At 40.8% G+C, this 19,811-nt stretch overlaps 1 protein-coding gene across 3 annotated transcripts in view; it reads left to right on the top strand.

The window, feature by feature from the left end:
• SFMBT2 (Scm like with four mbt domains 2) overlaps nt 1–19,811 on the top strand; it is a 251,505-nt gene that overhangs the window by 164,640 nt on the left and 67,054 nt on the right. For all 3 annotated transcript variants that reach the window (XM_050804608.1, XM_050804607.1, XM_050804609.1), the window contains 2 exons: nt 1,486–1,633; nt 16,997–17,079. In XM_050804608.1, coding sequence (XP_050660565.1) covers nt 1,486–1,633; nt 16,997–17,079 — 231 coding nt within the window. The remainder of the gene's footprint in view (nt 1–1,485; nt 1,634–16,996; nt 17,080–19,811) is intronic.

The raw sequence follows: 19,811 nt of genomic DNA, 5'->3' as shown, positions 1-19,811 counted from the left end.
AGAAGAAAGATACACCAGGCCAGGGATGTTGGGTTCCTGGGACTGTGCCCACCAATAGCAGTGAGGACTCCAGGAGGCCTTGGTGTTAGTTTCCCTATTGGTACGCACTTGGCTTTGCACCCTGAGCCAGATCGCCATGCATCAGTTTTCAAGACTGTCCAGGGGAGTCCAGGTGCCCAGAGGAGTGAAAGTGATAGAAGTCGAAGGATTTCCATAATCCTTTCAGGTGGAGGGAGGATGAGATTCTCAATAGAGCTCTCAGAGATGACCTTACTGGGAAGGACCCATCTGATCCTTTGTTGCTTGAAGTTGACTTTCACAGGCAAACCTACAGTAAACTATTTACCAAAATTAGCCCAGAGAAGAACAGAAGTGAGTTTCCTCTCCTGCTTTGCTTTGAACTAAATTGCTTCCAGAAAAAAAATAAAGGAGCCAGGAATCATAGCTTCGGAAAACTCTCAGGGTTTCCTAAGAAAGACTGGGTTATGTCCATTGAATTGGGAAAGGGATCTTTTTTTCTGGCCTGGTTTAGATACTAAATTATTTAAATCCATCATGCTTTTCAGTGATGGCCCATCTGATTTTTACCCTCTGCTCTGTTTATCGGCATGCCTTGCTCTTATTTCTTCATTGATGTTTCTTCTTATATTCAGTGGACATTTATCCAGTTCCTATGTACAAAGCACTCTATATGCGTTTGGGAATACTTGTGTTAACAAAAAGACATCACTCTCCTCTAATAACTTATGCTGCATGGCATTGGAAGACCAATGTGTTATCAGTCTAGAAAGGAGTAAGTAAGAGTTTTCAATACAGAAGTTGAAGTCTGAAATTTTAGGAGCACAGAGTGAGGGCGGTTTATTCCACCCAGATCAGCAGCACTGAAGTACGAGATGCACCTTGAAAATGCACTGTGTTTTGATAGCTCAAACATGGCATTGGGGGTGTCGTCGTTGATGAGGCTTACGGTGAATGATTTCCTCTCGGCCTGGAGGGTGGGGTGTTCTGAGGGATATGGTACAGGATGAGGCTAGAACGCTCCAAGCCAGATCTTGGAGATTGTTGAATGATCTGGTGTAAAGAGTTTGGTGCTGGCTGTGGACACTGAGAGATGGTTTCACTTTTCAGTTCCTGTCTTGGCTGTCATCGAAGCTGGGGTTTGTCTGTCTGACTTCCTCCGTTCATTCTTCTTCAAGCTATGGCCATTGGTTTACTTCTCCAAGTCTTTGATTTTGTTCATTCTCAGTCTTCCATATCACCTAGTTATTTATCTTTCCATTAATAGGAGCACAGCGGTCAATTCTAACTTTTTATCAGCTGAATTAATTTAGTAATAGACATTGAAAATGCCAGTTTGTATTCAGATCATTTTGATGAACTATATTTAATTGCCTTTGGAAGCTCTGCCACTATTTTATAAGCTTGCATTATGTGTAACTCTAAAGAATTAACCTTTGGCTCCCCGCCTTTTTTTTTTTCTTTTAGGTTTTTAACAATCATTTTTTTCAAGTGACTATTGACGACCTAAGACCTGAACCAAGTAAACTCTCAGTGCTGTGCCATGCAGATTCTTTGGGGATTTTGCCAGTACAATGGTGCCTTAAAAATGGAGTCAGCCTCACTCCTCCCAAAGGTTTGTATTCTGTGAGGGTGTGCAGGGTCTGGCGATTCAGAAGGGTGTCTTACTGTCATTGAAGTAACGCTTGCATTACTCTGGGGAGGCTGGTTGTGTAAAGGGTTTAGATGTAGTAGAAATAGGGCGTTCTCCATCAGCTTGACATAGGTGTCAGTTACAGCTCCATCCCCGGGCGAGGCGAGCGGCCTCGGGCTTCTCACTTCTGTCCACAGGAGTTTCCCTATCCGTTACGGCATTATTGGCAGACGTGCTGCTGTTTTGTAGGCATAGAGGATGCAGCATTGCTAAGTGATTGAGCTCAAAGACTTCAAAGTGTCTGAGAAGTGGCTTTACAAATGTAACACAGTGTTGGTGAAGCATTTCTTTGGAGTTTTTATTTCCAATAAGCTAAGCTTTCTCCAGAGTCCATTTGCTTTCAGATATCCAACAATTAAACGGTATAATACTTTAAAATAATTACACTGGGAGCCAGGATGCATTAAAATAATTTTAAATTGGGATTCAAGAACCACATTGTTAGTGAGTACCACTCTTAGAGTTTACCAGTGTGGTTTGTTGTCCCCTATAGGCCTAAGGTTAATTCAGGAAGAAAGTAGTAAGATGAGAGGTGAGACTAAAAGAAGAATAATAAAAGTATAGTAAGAAGAAGAAAATTGGAAAAAGATGAGACAAGTAAACTTACTGAGGAGGATTTTAACAGACAGCCTTGAATAATAAGGGGTTTTGTACTAACCTTTCCAGATCTCTAGGGATTGGATAGCTTGGGACATTAACCCTACTGGGAGAATCATGCACTTCCCACAGGTTAAGTCCCATCTTACTTGGTGGCCTCGCCCCTCTGTTTGCATCATTTAGTGGTGCCTGCCTGCTTACCTTTCTTATGACTGTACTCTGCTGGGCTTTTATCTTCATTTTCCCCATATTTGTCCTTATGGAGGAGATGCTTTTGAATATTTCCATTTCTGCTGTTGACTCTTTGGGTTAAAGTTGTGCAGTCGTGGAGTTTGGCCTAATGGCATATAGTAAACTTACACAGAACACAGCCTACCATTCACTGTTTTTAATGCCTAATTCATTCACTCCTCAAAGTGAACTATGAAGAATCTAAGTCCCAAAGAGTTTATATAACTTCCCCAGGGTCACTTGGATCGTAGGTCTCCGGGCAGAGCTTGGGACTGTGTCCCCTGGTAGCAGTGAGGATTCCAGGAGGCATTGGTGTGTGTTTGTCTGTTGGTATGAAGTGGCTTTGCACCCTGAGCCACATCACTGCTTCAGTTTTCAAGACTCTCCAGTGGAGACGCCTGTGGGAGTCTCCAGGTGCCAGCAGAGTTAAAATGATAAAAGTCGAAGCATTCTCATCCCTTTAATATGGCCTTGCAGGAGTCATATTATCAACGACCTATTGGTAGTAGGTGGGAAGTCCTTCCCTGCTGTGGAATTAGCCATAGGTCCTGTAGAGTCTGAACACCCTGTGGGCCATCTTCCTTTGCTTGTTTTGAACTTTTCTCATGGAAGCATGTGTGGGGAATGGGTCCTGTGTCATTGATGGAAAACTTTTTCTAGATACGTAAATGCTACTTGGTTAGACTTTGCTCATTCCTCGATAGTATTAGGATCTATTATATTTAAGAATTTTGAAAAAATGGTTGGCTACTTCTTCATTGAGTGAAAAAAAGGAAAAGTATTTATATCAGCATTTTGGCTGCTTGATCACTCCATTATGGCAGAGGTTTCATAGTTGTCAATGTTTTCAGAATTTTAAAATACATTTTCTATGAATTACATAAAAAGATCATTGACATAGCTTAGAAGTTCACCAGGAAAATGGATGTGCCTATTTGGATATTTGAATTTTATGATATTTAGAAAATTGTTTTACATTAATGTAACTGAACTGTTAAACATTCAATGAAAGGACTATACAAAGATATAAAATTAAATATTTTTATATTTTAAGCTTTTTATACCTAATATTTAGTTATGATGATCATTTCTTTTTTTATCCAAATATTTGTGATATTTGGTGAGATGAAATTATCTTCATGCATTCTTCCAAACCATTCCTCTCTCTTGTTGAAAGTGAAATTTTCTTTTTCAAAAACTCAAAATTTTCTTTTTCAAAAAAATTTCTTCATGGATATTATATACAAATACATACTGCACATCAGTAGAATATTGAGTAATGGTGGCTGGTACCTTCCAATAAGAAACTATAATTCTTTTTAAACCATTAAAGCATTCGGGAAGTGGTAAATATCATTAGTTCATTGTACTAGTCTGTTTTCATGCTGCTGATAAAGAAATACCCGAGACTGGGTAATTTATACAGGAGAAGGGGTTTAATGGACTTACAGTTCCACATGGCTGGGTTAACCTCCTAATCGTGGAAGGCAATAAGGAGCAAGTCACATCTTACATGGATGGCAGCGTGCAAAGAGAGAGCTTGTACAGGGAAACGCCTGGTTTTGAAACCATCAGATCTTGTGAGACTTATTCACTATTATGAGAACAGCACAGGAAAGACCTGCCTACATGATTCAATTACTTCCCACCAGTTTCCTCCCATGACATGTGGGAATTGTGGGAGTTACAATTCAAGATGAGATTTGGGAGAGGACACAGCCAAACCATGTCATTCAAGAATGTGGTAAATATCATTAGTTCAGGAATGTTTTCTTGAAATAGTAGAATTTTTACTTATAAACCAATAAGAAAAAGACCAGCAACTTACAGGAATGTGGACAAGGAATAAACTCAGAAGAGCACACAAGAAGCTCAGTGACTTGGGCAAACTTATCATAATAAGATAAACACAAATGAAGAGAAATCCTGTTGATGTGGTATCTGCTTATCAGATGAGATAGAAATCTGAAGGAGAAGGAACAGGAGAACCTCAGCTTAGTGAGACGGTGGAGGAATAAAGATTCCTAGACATTGTTGTTGAGAGTGCAGGAAGGGTGCAAACTGTGTGGAAGGCAGTTTGGCAGATTTTGCTAAACTTTTATTTTCCCACTGACTCAGTAATTCCACTTCTGGAAATTTCTCCTTAAATTATAACGTAGAGATCATCTGCACAAAAGTTTGTGTTTTTTGCAGCATTATTTGTAATAGCAAGAGTGGAAAAATTCAAGTACTTATCAGTAGGATATTGATTAAGTAGACTTTGGAGATCTTTCTAATGAAATCTATGCCATTGTTGAAAAGAACGAGGGACATCTCTATTAACTGATGTGGAAGGCTGTCTGAGATACACTGTGAGCGGTACAGTAGGTATCATATGACACTTTCTATGTTAGAGAAGAGGCAAAACAGTATATATTGGTGTTTGCTCATATTTCTGTAGTTACATAAGAAACTAATGAGAACAATTATTAGTGTTTGGGGTATGGGCGACAGTGGTGGGGAGTGTGGCATAAGGGATGAAGGTAGACATGACGTGTAACAATACTATTTTTATCTTTTTTTCTTTTCTATCTAAATAAATGTATTACCTATTTAAAAATATTATTAAAAATGGAGGGTTTTAATAAGTGAAAGGGATCCTAAAGATGATTTCATCAACCTTACTTATTTTCTGTCTAGAGAAATTGAGGCTCAGTTGTGTTAAATGACTTTTCAAATCCTGGTGCAGGGGTGTTGGGTTAAAAACCCCAGCCTTAAGATACCAAATCTAATGCTTTTCCTACACAACCATATCCACACTTCACTGCTGTTCTGTCTTGCTGATGTTTTGTAATGTTCATCCTTCTTAGTAATTCTAGAGCGTTTGGGGGGCCTAAAGCAACCTAATTCATGTCAGTGAACCATGGCTTTACACGATTCAGATGGTCAATATGTCAAATCAGTCAGAGAATTACAATTTTAGGGAATAATTTTACAAGGGTGTGTGATTATAAGACAATCATGGCTTCATTCATTGACTTCCTTACTCTCTTGTGAGAGTGCAGTATTTTTATTTTTGTAATTAAACTGAATGAGTGTTTAGAGGAGGAGGTGGTGGTGGTGATTGTAGTAGTGGTGTTTTACGGTTTCCTTTTGAGGTGGTTGATTTCACATCTTACATCTCAACACCAGGATTAAGAGTCATGCTATAGAGATGTTTCAGAGACCATTCTTTACTTTATGAATGTATGCAAATAGAAGCTTTTTTAAAAATAAAAGGTTGTTGTGTCTAAATTAAATTATTAGGTTGACAAGTAGAATGTGTGGGGTTTATTATACATATTGCCAAGTGATTTCAGATGTTTTCATGTGTGTGTGTTTCCCATGAATGTATTGGGTTGTCCAGATTGCTGTTAAAAACAGGCATGCTGCCTACAATTACAGTGTGTTGCTTGATTCTAAAAAGAGGTTGGGAAGCAGCTGTTGAAATGAAAGACTTCTGGTGGTGTAGGAGAGAGATATGCAAATAACACAGACATTTTATTACATTGTTTTAACTCTGTTCCTACTTAAAAAAAAAATCTGTCCTCACACCTTAGAGACAAGAGAGCTAGAGTGGATGGGAGTTTTTCAGTGTGGCTTTCTGTGTAGTAAACATTTTCCTGGTAAGCAAAAGTTAGAACCTTGGAAATTTTACCCAATTAGTTTAAATCCAATAAACAGCAAGTCAGTTTCATAGGCACTATGAAAAGTGATCAACAAGTGGATCAGCTAAGCAAAAATGTGTATAGGTTATCAACCATGACTTGCTATTTTAAAATTATTTCATTAACCTTTCTTGTGTAACATGAAAGATTAGTTGTAGAATTAGTGGAGGAAAAGTTCCACCCAGGAACTTTTGTAGAAAATGTTCAGCCTTTACATTTCTGCTGTAAAAAGTGTGAGCAAAGGCTGAAGTAATTGGCTTACCTTAGCAACTTTGATTTGTCTCTGTTAGGCTGACCATTTAATGGACACATAAACTGTTAACACAATTCAGGTAGTAAAGGTGTATTTTAATTATTATTGAGACGCAAAGCAGGGAACCCTAAGTGGTATTCTGTTTTCCTAAAGAAAAACCTCAGACACTGACCGATGAGCTTAATCCATTTTGTCACTCATGTTTCAGACATACCAAAGGGGGCAGAAAATAACATGTGGACACTCATGGCCCTACCATCTTGCTTCAACAGATGCTAACATTCTGCCTTGTTTGATTCATGTTTTTCAACAACAAAATATAAAACATGAAAGTGTTACGGATATAATGAAGGCCAAGTAATCCTTAAGTCCTCTGTTTCTTATGCCCCATACCTCATCCATCAGGGACTTCTGTTCACATTTTCAGAGTCTCACTGCTTTTCCTCACGACCACCTGTCTCAGGCCGCCAGTGAGTCTCATCTGGTTCCTGCAGCGGCCGCTTGTTTAACTCAGGGGACTCTCAACACTTCAGTCAGATCGATCGTGTTAGAACATAAACCACAGGTCCTTTTGCTTGGACTGTCCAGTGCCTTCCACCCAACCCAGTGTCCAAGTTAAGATTGTGGCAACAGCCTATAGCACCCAGATGTGCTGACTTCCGTTGCCCTGTCCAGCCTCATCTCTCGACTCCCCACTCAGTCTGTCCTAGTCACTCTCATCTCCTTGACGTGGCACCTGCTGTTCCTTCTGCACAGATGCCCTTAACCTGATATAGTCTTGACTCAAGTGCTACCTGCTTGAAGTCATCTTTCTGGGCTTCCCTGTTCAATCTCAATAGCAAACCACCACTCCCAACATTTGCATCTCTTTCCCTTGTTTGTCTTGTTTTTCATTCATCTCCCCCACTAAAATGAAAGATCCAGAGCAGCGTGGGTGTTTGTCAGTCACCCACCAGTGATCCTCAGTAGTTGGAATAGTGGGTGGCACTTGGTAGGTATTTGTTGAGGTTGAATGAATTGAAGCTCTGTCCCCATTCTCTTCTACCCCAGCCCTTCACCCCTCATCCTCCACAAGGTGAGCACCCTCCTAAAGATTACATGCTTTTATGACATGACTGCATAGGCTTCTTTGTTTATGCCTTACCAGTATCATTGTTTTTATTACAGTCAAATTAAAATAGACCTTATTTGACTATGTATGTATAAAATGTGCTATGCATATCTTTATGTAACTTTTTATTTATTAACATTTTTCAGATTTTTTTCCATGTTGGGGCATGTAGATTGTTTATTCATTTTGCCTGCTTTATGAATATACTGTAATATTTGAAAATTCCATTTTCTATTGGTGAACGTGGAAGGCATTTCCAGGTTTCCCTATTGCAAGTGATCCTCAAAGGTACATCCAATGTCCCCAAGTGTAAGAGGTGCTTTCAGGGGATATTCCTAAAAAATGTGGAATTGCTGGAATTCCGTAGATAGTACCAAATACCCTCCATGTTGTGTTAGTTTACATTTCTAACGTGGTGTTTGAGCATTCCCATTTTGTGTCACCCTCACTGTTTTGCGGTGTTCCTAGGGTTAAGCATGGCCCCTCCGAGGGGAGTGAAGCAGATCTCCTTGTTTCAGCGAGGTGGTCCTGATCACTAGGATGGTTGAGCGCTGCATCCTACCCTTATTGGCCATTTGTGGTTTTCTTCCTCGACCCATTTTCTTTTGATCATAGAAGTAGTTTATATATTCTAACATGAATCCTTTCTTAGCAGTGTGTTTCACACATATAATAACCTAGTCTGGCTTGTTTCTTTGCTTTTTAGTGGTTTTTGTAATGGCATATTGAAGTCGTAAATTGTAATGTAGTCAAACAGCCATCTTTCCCTGTATGCATTGTTTATATATCTTTAGAATCCCTTCCTACTGATGTGTTTTCTTGAAAACTGTTGCAATTTTACTTTTCCATGTTTAGATCTGCAACCTACTTGAAATTGATTTTTGTATTGGCATGAGGAAGGAAAACTATCTTATTTTTCTTGCTTGGATAGAATTGAAGTTTTTCATTTCTCCACTTGTCTCTGCATCGTTTGTTGAATGGTCTGCTGTTTCCTCTTTGATTTATAATGCCACCACTGTCATGGATTCATCCCTTTGTGAGTGTGACTCTTAACCCTGTTCTTTGTTATTCTGCCTCTTCAGGCTGTTTGTATAGCCCTGAACAAATTGTTATTACTTTATAATAATATAGTCTTGATATCTCTTAGTTGAGTCACTTTTTCTTTATTTTTGTTCAACATTTCTTGGCTATTTTTGGCAGGTCATTCTTGTACATGAATTTTAGCATTGGTTTGTAAGGTTCTGTAAAGAGACACATTGGATTTTGGCATTGCGTTGAATTTACAGATTTAGAAAAATTGATATTTTCTTATATTATCTTTTTATAACTTGCAATCTTTTCTTGGAATATTTCCTAGGTACCTTATCCTTCTGCTTGCTGTGGTGAATGGGATTTCTTTTCATTTCTTATTGGCTGTCAGCTGGTAGAATACCACTGATTTTGTATATTTATGTCATATCTAGCTACCTTTCTAAACTGTCTTAGAAACAGTTTGTGTGAGATACGACTTATGTTATACTTGACAGTTTGGAAAAACTGTTTTATAAACCTATCTGGATCTGGTAATGTTGGTGTTTTATTGAGTGTGAATTTATTTCCTTTAGTGGATATAAGTTTAGTCAGGTTAACCATTTGTGAGATAGTTTTGGTAATGTACATGTATTTTACAGTAGTGTCTGTTTTAGCTGTATTTTCAGATTTATTGTCACATCATTGATCAGGTCAAGTTTATTTATTAAAGTATTCAGGTTTTCTATATCCTCACTATATTTTTATCTATTGTTCTGTAAATTTCCGAATGGTACTTTAAAATATTATTTTGAGATTGAGGATGTTAGCTTCTCTTTGTTTTTGTGATGGATATGTTTGTGCAGTGTGTATATGTGGGTTGTGTGTGTGTGTCTAATATGTGATGTGTATGTGTGGTAAGTCTGTGTGGTATGTGTCTGTATGTGTGTGCTGTGTGGTGTGTGTGTGTGGTGTGTAGTATGTGGTGTGCATGTGTGTGTTTGAAGTTGTTAAGGTGTTCAGATTCAAGATCATTAAACTGGTGGAAGCTCTCTTTTTTCCTGATAAGGCATTTTGTGTTAAAGTCCATTTCTCTGGCCCTCCCTCAGATTGGTTGGTTTCCTTATGTGGTTTGTGATTGTTGATTGTCAACTAATTTCAGTGGTGGTTGTTATTTATGTGGCAGTTCCATGTGCCCTGGGTTGAAGTCATCTCTTCAATCTATATTTATTTGTTACCATCTCTATCCACCCACTAGGAAATAAACTTCGTAGGGTCAAGGGTATTTTAAAAATATCTTTTGTTCACTGCTACATCCCCAACAACAAAAACAATGTCTGGTCCATGAAGGTGTCCCTGGTTATTCCAGGAATGAGTGGCTGAGTTTGATATTAATTTCTTAGTCTGTGTCCCGTGGAATTGTAAAGCTAGACCCCACATCCATGTGTGCCATTGCCCTGGGGAAGTGCATGATCTCCTTTTTTCTTCTTCAGAACTGCATGTACGTAGCCCACCTCTGTTGCCTCTCTGATCCAGTCAGCTTAGTTTGTCTGGTTCTATTTTCATAGACTGTGCTGCTGCCTGGGGCCACGTGTAGGTAGTAGCCTTGGGTCCTCCTGCTCATCTCTCTTGAGCCAGGCTGTCCTCTGCCCTCTGGGCTGGGCTGCTTAGCTCTGGTTTTCAGGGCTCTTTCAGGTTTTGTTTTTGTTTTTGTTTTTTGTTTTTGGTGTGTGTGTGTGTGTGTGTGTCTGGAGATTTTCTTCTTTTGACTTGGGCTGTGTAATTTTTCAAAAATGTGTTTCATCTGAATATCTGTAGGGAGACTGTCAGATCGTCCCACCTGGCTACTGGACTTGGAAGCAAGTCTCATTTCTAGCTTTCTGATTCATTCTTGAGCAGAAAGGTCACTTTTGATTGAAAAGAGTTGGGATAGTAAACTCTTTGGGTAATTTTTAATATCTGAAAATACTTCTGGTTGTTGAAAACTAAGAGCCTTTTGTGTTTATCCCTAAATTAACTTCATTCTTCAGGGTATGTAAGATGTTTTTGTCCATTGACAGCTGATATTTATATGTTAGACCCCATCCTGGGCACATACCTGTGTCCCCTAACATTTTGTTTACAATTCAAAATAACATGTGGAACATTTCCTCAGCGGAGAAGTATATGAAGTGTCATACCATGATCAAGATTAAGTATTTCTCAACATAACGTTTTAAAAGATAAGGAAGGTGGTATGGCTAGTGCTTATATTATTGTCTTGTTTATTTTCCTTATTTTCTGTTTTTTTTTTTTCCTGCACTGTTCCATGCATGAACATAAAAACACAGAATAATTCAATTGGGAATGAATGAAAGTGTCACTTTTAAAGCTCAGCATCAAGGAGGGCTTAAAATTGAATATCACCCAAGAATGTGGAGGTAGCTAGAAGATTTCAAGAGGGAGGTTGTAGGTTTTTAGCAAACAGCATGGACAAGAACAAATGCTTTAGTCAGTCGCTGGTGATTTTGCTGTCCTGCCTGTAAGCCTGCAATGTACAGAAACTCCTTTGTGAAACAGATGGAGGCAACGTTGAGAAAGTTGTTTTCTGGAATAGACAGACTGGCTCCCAGGACTGGTTCTGCCAGCTGAGGTCTGTGCAGTCTTGCCTCCCTGCCTGGGCCATGGGACATTCATCCCCTAAAGTGATGCCACAGAGCCCCTGGCTTTAGTGGGTGTTCAAGGAATGTTGGTTGCCTCAAAAACATTAAAAACTTGGGGCTTGAAAGGAGAAAGATCAGCTTTCAATCGGAAGAGTAAGGCATTGCAAAAATGCCCCGAAGTGCTGCTCTGTGAGTTGTGAAACTTTCTGGGAAAGGACTGAGAACCTGTTCTTAGAACTTATGTTCTGTGGCATCAACATTTATGCACATATCTGGGTCCTGGTATTTGCTGACTTTGAAGATGATTGTATCACTTTTCCTTTCCAAGGAAGGTGGAACTGAAAACTAAATACGCTTGCTATTTACTCATGCTCTTCTAACATTTAATAGAGTAAACATTCTCCGGAGTGAGGAAGATCTCTCTATGGAGCTGTTTGCTCTGCCGTGGTGAGATCTTCAGAGCCTTCTTCCCTCACTCTCCAAGTGCCCCTCCATTCTTGCTTTTACCTCACTGTGTTATCGGCGTCAGGCTGTGTGTCTGTTACTCCCAGTAGTTGCTGGAGCCTGAGGATTTTGACACATTACCAAATTGACATTACAGTGGTTTTTAAAGTTACACTCCAACCACAGACACATAAAAGCACCTGCTTCCTAACAGGCTTTAGAATGGTGGATTCTTAGTGTTGCTTTTCATTTTGCTAGCCAGGTAGATGGCAAACATGGTATTCCTTTGCTATTTTTATTTTTTATTAAGATTGTGTATGTTTTTTCATAGCCACCCAGGATAGAAGAGGAGTTTTTATTCCTGCATGTCTCTTTTGTTAGAGAGAGAATTTTTTTCTGTAAACCCATCTCCTACCCATCTTAAGCCTCCTGAAAAGGGCATATGGCCACCATGAGTGTCTCAAGATTGTCTCGATTCACTTCCTCCAGGAACTGGATATCAGGATTCTACTGGCAAAGCTGGAGGAAGGCTGAGGGGAGGCAGTCATGGTGTATTTCATGTGCTGAGTGGACTCTGGATTGATCAACCATGCCTTAATTATCATTTAAAATAGGGCAAAGATTCTGTGTTTTCAGATACTTTTTTATTAATGAAATAATTTTGTGATCATTATTGAAAACTTGGAAAATACAAAGAAGTCAAAGAAGAAAGTAGCCAAGAGTTCCACCACCCAACAATTATTGTAATATTTATTATTAGGGTTTTTGTACATTTTCTCTGGTCTTCATCTTTGCATATTTTATGTAAATCTAATATTCTGTATATGTTTATAGCAGTCTTTTCTTCTAAAGCCATAGCAATTATTTTTATGAATTTTTTAAAACTACATGCAGTTTCATGCCTACGTGGCATTCCACAGACTTGGAGAAGTCTCATCTCATTTTCTATTACTGCACAGAAAGTTATTTCATTTTTTTTCCTCCAGTGTTACTAATCATAATACCGTAAGTGTCTTCCTGTGTAACACCTTTTTCGGCTTTTAGGGTCAGTTTTATGGGATAAGTTCCCAGAAGTGAAATGGTTGTGTCAAAGGATAGGAGTTTTTTTAATGCCAAATAGTTTTTCCAAAGAATTGTCCACTTGCACTGCCAATAATGATGTGTGCAAATAGAGCTGTTTTATGTCAATTAATATGTATCCAAGGGAAATGGGTCATCAACCTCTTCCCTTTTGGACCTGTAAGGGTTGAAACTTCGTTCAGAATAAACACTAATAAAAGCTTAAATAAATCTAATGGTTGTGGTTCAGCAGTCTCTCAGGGAAGTTTGCTGCAAATTTTAATTGCCTAAGGGGTTTTATTTCCTCTCATTTTCTTCTCCCCTCTGCTATTTTCCTCCCTCCCTCCAGGTTTAAAACATGTTTTCCTTTCCACAGTTAAGCCTTAGTACTTCTTGTTCTGTCTTTGTTGATTAATGAGTATAATTGACCCTGTCGTCTCTATTATACCATCCACAGCAATTTGTTTTTATGTCGCAGTTATTTTCTGAGCTGTCACAAAACTGCCTTACAAAGGGAGCTCATTATCAGCCCAAAGGAGAAGAATTTGAAGGGATGAAGTGAGTAAAGGTCCCGAAGAGGAGGAGGAGGGGAAGGGGAAGGAGGAGTCTAAGTTGTTGGAATGTCAAGGAAATGAGCATGTTCTAGGGGCAGAATAATTAACTGTTGCTTAGGACGTACCCAGCAAGACTTGATTTTATCTAGAAATTATCAGATTAGAAATGGCTCTCCATAGACAAAGTGTGGAGGACTGGATGAATAGCTAGAAGGCTTGAATGTAGGTCCAAGAAAACATGGGGCATGACATTTTATAAAATGGGCTGAAGCTCATTAGAAGTTAATTATAGAAAGCCCAGCTTAACGTCTCTGTGTAGGAAATAGCGGTGACTTCCAGGTTGGAAAGTTTTATCTGAACATATATGGACCATAAAGATTACCCACATGCCAGACTGTATCAGAAAATGCTTTGCTATTTTTCTATATAGTTTCCTCTCATTTCCCTCCTCCCCACCCCAGTGATCTCTTCAAGTTTTCTTCACTCTTAAAATTAACTCAGGAAATAGCAGAGGTCCACGAAGAGATAGTGGAACAGAAGGAGATCTTGACTTTAACAAAGTCTATCTTCCAAAACCCCAGACAGACGAGATCATTGTGTTACAGAGATGTAGCTTCACGGATGCAGTCATGAGGTCTTCTTAGAGGAATGCCTTGTTAGGTAACTGCTCATCATCCAGTCACATTACACTTTTCTTTTAGGAGCAGAGAAGGGAATTAACCACGGAGAGTTGGGGGAAAAAATCCTTAGTAGCAACAGTAAAATAATTAGTAATGGTGGCTCTGAATCAGAATGCAACGGCAGAGGGATCGAAAAGCTTTTCTCTTTATTTACTTTATTTTATTTATTTTTATTTCGTTTTTTGACAGACAGAGTCTTGCTCTGTTGCCCAGGTTGGAGTGCAGTGGTGTGATGTCAGCTCACATCAACCTCTGCCTCCCGGGTTCAAGCAATTCTCCAGCATCAGCCTCCTGAGTAGCTGGGTTTACAGGGGCACACCACCACATCTGCCTAATTTTTGTATTTGTAATAGAGACGAGGTTTCACGATGTTGGTCAGGCTGGTCTCAAACTCCTGGCCTCGTGATCCACCTGCCTCAGCCTCCCAAAGTGCTGGGATTACGGGTGTGAGCCACCACGCCCAGCTGCTTTTCTTTTTTTTTTTTTTTTTTTTTTTTTTTTTGAGACGGAGTCTTGCTCTGTCGCCCAAGCTGGAGTGCAGTGGCGCAATCCTGGCTCACTGCAAGCTCCGCCTCCTGGGTTCAGGCCATTCTCCTGCCCCAGCCTCCCGAGTAGCTGGGACTACAGGCGCCCGCCACCTCGCCCGGCTCATTTTTTGTATTTTTAGTAGAGACAGGGTTTCACCGTGGTCTCGATCTCCTGACCTTGTGATTCGCTGCCTCAGCCTCCCAAAGTGCTGGGATTACGGGTGTGAGCCACCACGCCCAGCTGCTTTTCTTTTTAATTTGTGAATTTGTGGATGAGGAAAGTGGGGCACAGAAGATTTAATCTACTTTTTCCTGGCTCCATCCCATTACTGGGAGAGCTGGGTCTTAAACCTGGATACCCTCTTCTCCAGTTCCAGGCCCTTTGTCCTTTAGGAAACTTCTCCGTTTGGTGTGTCTTGAGGCTAATTCTTCTACAGTAATGCGAGGCTTTGATCCAGACAGCTCCAGAGAAACTACACTCAGAGTGGAAAGTTTTCTTAATTGTAGAGAAACTTACATTACATTACCTTGTTTGTGAGATGTGTTCTGTTGTGTTTAAAAAGCTTCAGAAGAAAGTTGACTTTGGTCCTGTCCAGAAACCTCTGATGCAAGAGCCATTTAGCTGGAGGGGAGCTTTGGAGAGAAGGGCAGGAGAAAGGGCAGGTGGAAGAACTCGAAGAACTTCTTTGAAAGTGGCTGGAAAGAATTTTCAGTCTTTATAGAATGAAACAGCTGTCTTAAGAAAGAAGGGGACCTGCCACTGATGGTCAACGGGATATGGGAAGGTCATGAGTTGGTCTCTGGTACCCGAGAAGCACAGCTGCTTTTTTGGTTAACTGTCACCCTTCCTATCTTAAAAAAAAAAAAAAATAGGGCTTGGCAGGGTGGCTCACGTCTGTAATCCCAGCACTTTGGGATGCCAAGGCGGGTGGATCACAAGGTCAGGAGCTCGAGACCAGCCCGGCCAATATAGTGAAATCTTGTCTCTACGAAAAATATAAAAATTAGCCAGGCATGGTGGCAGGTGTCTGTAGTCCCAGCTACTCAGGAAGCTGAGGCAGGAGAATTGCTTGAACCTGGGAGGCAGAGGTTGCAGTGAGCCGATATCGTGCCACTGCACTCCAGCCTGGGCGACAGAGCAAGACTCTGTCTCAAAAAACAAAAACAGAAACAACAAAAAGTAGGATATATTGAGCTTGCTTAATGAAAATAATTCCAATTTTTTTGCTTGGGAATACAAGTAGAGGCAATCAGTATCTTCAGTATCTTGAGTTTCCTTAATAAAGAATTTCCATAGTCTCTCTGCATCTGACTTAGTAACTAAAAGTCCTTATCATAAATGAATCTGCACTCATAGAATCTGTGACAATATGGGGAAAAGAAACTGGGGGATTTGGATTAAAAAACATAAGAAATCCCTTAGAGATTTACTTCATGTAGATTTCAGCCAACAGAGAACACCGTCAATGAAGATACTAGGGGCATTTACCCACGTCAGCGAATCACAGTTGGGCTGTGTTTTTCCTTTGCTTGTTTACAGGAAGGTTTTGACACCTCACTCCTTTTTCCTTGCCTGTCCATTGGTTTGTTTTTGTGCCGATGAGACTCCCATTAAGAGGCATTTTCCTCCCTGGGTTATGCCTTTCTTAGGTATAATTCAGGCCTCTCTTCTCTCACCTTTTCTCCTGTCTTGCCATGGTCATGATGGACATTATGTAGTTGCATCTTCCACCCCTGCTACAAAATGAAGTGACTATAAAGAAAGAAAGAAAAAAGCCACTTTAGTAGGATCTGTATTTGGTTACATTCAATGTATATGAAGAGTTGTTGTTCAGATGCCTCTCTCAGTATATCCAAACTGCCCCCAGAGCTTTGCAGCAGAGGGCTGCGTCCCGCGATTCTCATGTTCCTTCAGTCTCAGCAAGTCAGGGCAACGTTTGCCTTCCTCCCCTTCCCTCATTTCTCTGGGAGCTTTCTCTCCAAACCCTCTACTCTTTATTGCTCTCTTCTCTATCTTCTGTTACTTTTTAAAAAGTCGTCCCTGGTACTGTTCCCCCCCCCCCCCCCCCCAGTAAAATCTCATGTTTTCCATAAAGACACTGAAAAGTAAGCTCCCATGAACTCAGGCTTCCCATAAGGGAGATGTCATTGTCTATTTCTGCACAGTGAGTGGTGAGAGTGTGTTTTATGTCATATCCCGGCTCAGCTCTTCCCCCTTATGGCAAATCCCCCCACTGGCTGGCGCTGCCATAGGTAAGTTCCACCCTTCCTCACCTGGCTTCAGATACCGTGTTATGGTAACGATGGTTTACCTGTGTTTAGTACTTTAATTTATCCAAAATATTTCATCTGAGCTTATGGAATCTAAAGTGCTTTTAGGCATCAAAGGACATTATCTTTCGGGGGCCTAAACTTACACCCCTTCTGATTTTGCTCATCTGTCTGGAATTTTGCTTAATGTACGCTGTTTTCTCTGTGTTTTTTCATTCCCAGGTTACTCTGGCCAGGACTTCGACTGGGCAGATTATCACAAGCAGCATGGGGCGCAGGAAGCTCCTCCCTTCTGCTTCAGAAATGTAAGAAGCTTCTCTCTTACCTAATTTTTAAAAATCATAGATCTTGTTTACCATGAGTTTTATAACTTGCTTTGTATTGATGAAGCAAGGTTGGAGTATTACTGTGCACTGGAGAACTACAAAATGTCTGTAGTTTTTAGAAAGCTCTGCTTTCAGGTTGTGTGTTTGCTAGGGTGATGCGGTCTGTGCTAACAAATTGACTAGTAAATGCACAGTTGCTGGAACGTGCTAAAAGGTGATGGCCAAGTCTCACTTACGGAAGAATCCAGGGTTTTCCTGATTAATAGGTGGTTCTTATCTTGGTGAGTAACCTAGCCGGCAGAAGGAAAGGAGATGAAGGAGAAGGTATCACTAGTTCTAAATACTGCAGCCTGATAGCAGTGTATGTTACTGCTGTTTGCTTTCTACTGGTGGGAGCTCGTTGCTGAGCTGCACCATGTCACAGGTGAGGCCAGTAAGTGGGTCCTGCCTGGGCTTGCTGCCCAACTGTGATTCTGGACTCTGGAGCGAAGAGAACACGTTTTGGTGGACAGCTGGCCATCTGTGCCCCTGTTAGAGGAACACTTGCTGTGTAGCATCTTATCCATGAGCCCACTGATAGGAGAGCGTTTGCTCCTGAGGCCTAGTCTTAAAATGCAGTCTTACTTATTTTGATGGCTTTAATGCTTTCTTTGATGTCCAGTAAGGTGCTAGTGACTTCTGTGCTTTGCTAACTTTAAGCAACTACCTGGTTCATACAGAGCTTATTGGAACATAGTCATAGGATTTTTGTGACACATAAAGTAGCAATGAGTGTTTGTGCACGTGCGTATACTTACAGAGGTATAGGAGGTCATTTTATAAACTACAGTCATGCATTGCTTAATGATGGGGGTATGTTCTGAGAAATGCATCATCAGGCCACTTCATTGTTGTGTGAATGTCATAGAGTGTACCTTGTACCTACACAGGCCTAGATGGTATAGCCTGTGCTACATACAGCTTTGAGATTCATCCACGGCCTTGATGGTATAGCTTATACCACATAGCCTAGGTTACGTGGTACAACCATATAATCACATGGGACCACCATTGTATACGCAGTTCGTCATTGACCGAAACGTCACCATGCAGTACGTGACTGTAGTTTACAAAATTATCAATAATTCTTCAACCCTAGGAACTATGAGTAGAGATATCAATTATCTCTGTTTTAAGAATTAGGCTTAAATGTATAGTCTACTGTGTTCAATGCGCTTTTAGTTAGGAGAGTTAATTTATGTTAAGACAAAAAGAGGATAGTCTCCTCTTAATTGAGATCTGTAACGACAGTGCACAGCCCTGGCTGGTCAGAGACTTGTTTGCTGAGCATGTGCTCCTGGAGCTTGCCGGTTCATTGCTGCTGCACCTGTCTTTGCGCTCTAGACATAACGATATGAAAAATAAAGCGAGAAAGGGGTGGCTGAATAGGGAGTTCAAAAGTGAGCTCAAGTCAACATCAGAGTTTGGAGGGTTCAGTACGTTGATGATTGGGTCAGTTGGTACCTGTAAATACAGAAGCACGTCAGCAGCAAGGTTGGAAATCAAGGATCCTTCTGTGATTGAACGACCTTGAGAAGCAGCTCAAATCTCAGCTGAGTTCTCCCCTTATCTAGGCTGCTTGGAGTCTGCCTGGCACCTGCATGATCCAGGGAACAGTAAAAAAATCTAGGCAAGGCCGGGCGCGGTGGCTCACGCCTGTAATCCCAGCACTTTGGGAGGCCGAGACGGGCGGATCACGAGGTCAGGAGATCGAGACCATCCTGGCTAACACGGTGAAACCCCGTCTCTACTAAAAAATACAAAAATCTAGCCGGGCGAGGTGGCGGGCGCCTATAGTCCCAGCTACTCGGGAGGCTGAGGCAGGAGAATGGCGTGAACCCGGGAGGCGGAGCTTGCAGTGAGCTGAGATCCGGCCACCGCACTCCAGCCTGGGTGACGGAGCGAGACTCCGTCTCAAAAAAAAAAAAAAAAAAAAAAATCTAGGCAGAATTTACACATAGAATTTGTGGTTCCCATTTGTGGTTCCCAGTCCTGGCTCTCCCCAGGATTGCCACCAAATGATGTTGCCTTTGCACAAGAGCAGTTTCTCCGTATCTTGAAGAACCGAGTGGTGTGTGTTTAGGTGACAGGGCTGGCTGCATAACCATGCCCCCATGAGGACTGCAGCTGGTTAACTCTGAAAGCTTTGATGTCCTGTGCTGTCTTGACTTATCATCATATTGATGTCGCAGTCACAGAATCTGTTGGCTTGTCTGCTTTCATTTAGGGTCGCAGAAACATCTTATAGCACCCTAAAACCCTTTTGAGATTGTGCTTTGTACCTGACAAGGTACAAAGAGAAATATTCTTTCCCCGAATCATTAACTTTTAGAAGAAAATCCTTCTCTCTCTCTTTCATTCTATATTTAAAGAGTGATTTCTTCTATGGCAACATAGTCCCACTAAAGCTTCTTTTTATCAGTCCTCTGTTCCCATTCGCAGCCAGGAGTTGTCCACATGGCTTTGAGTGGTAGAGTAAGTCACTACGTTCCCAGGAGGCTTCTGAGCTTTCAGGATTTGGCCACCAAGATGCTCTCTGTTTGGATGAATCTGTGGGCATGTTCCGTAGGAACGCCTTCGTTTCTGGCACTCCGTTTATGTAATAGAGAGGATTGTTGACGTATGCACTGCATTGGCAGTGCTTTGCTGAGTTTGTTAGCTTGCTACGAGTG

This window comes from Macaca thibetana, chromosome 9 (assembly GCF_024542745.1).
Source record: "Macaca thibetana thibetana isolate TM-01 chromosome 9, ASM2454274v1, whole genome shotgun sequence".
NCBI lineage: Eukaryota > Metazoa > Chordata > Mammalia > Primates > Cercopithecidae > Macaca > Macaca thibetana.
Note: the sequence above shows the minus strand (reverse complement) of the source record. Positions and strands in the feature narration are given on the sequence as shown.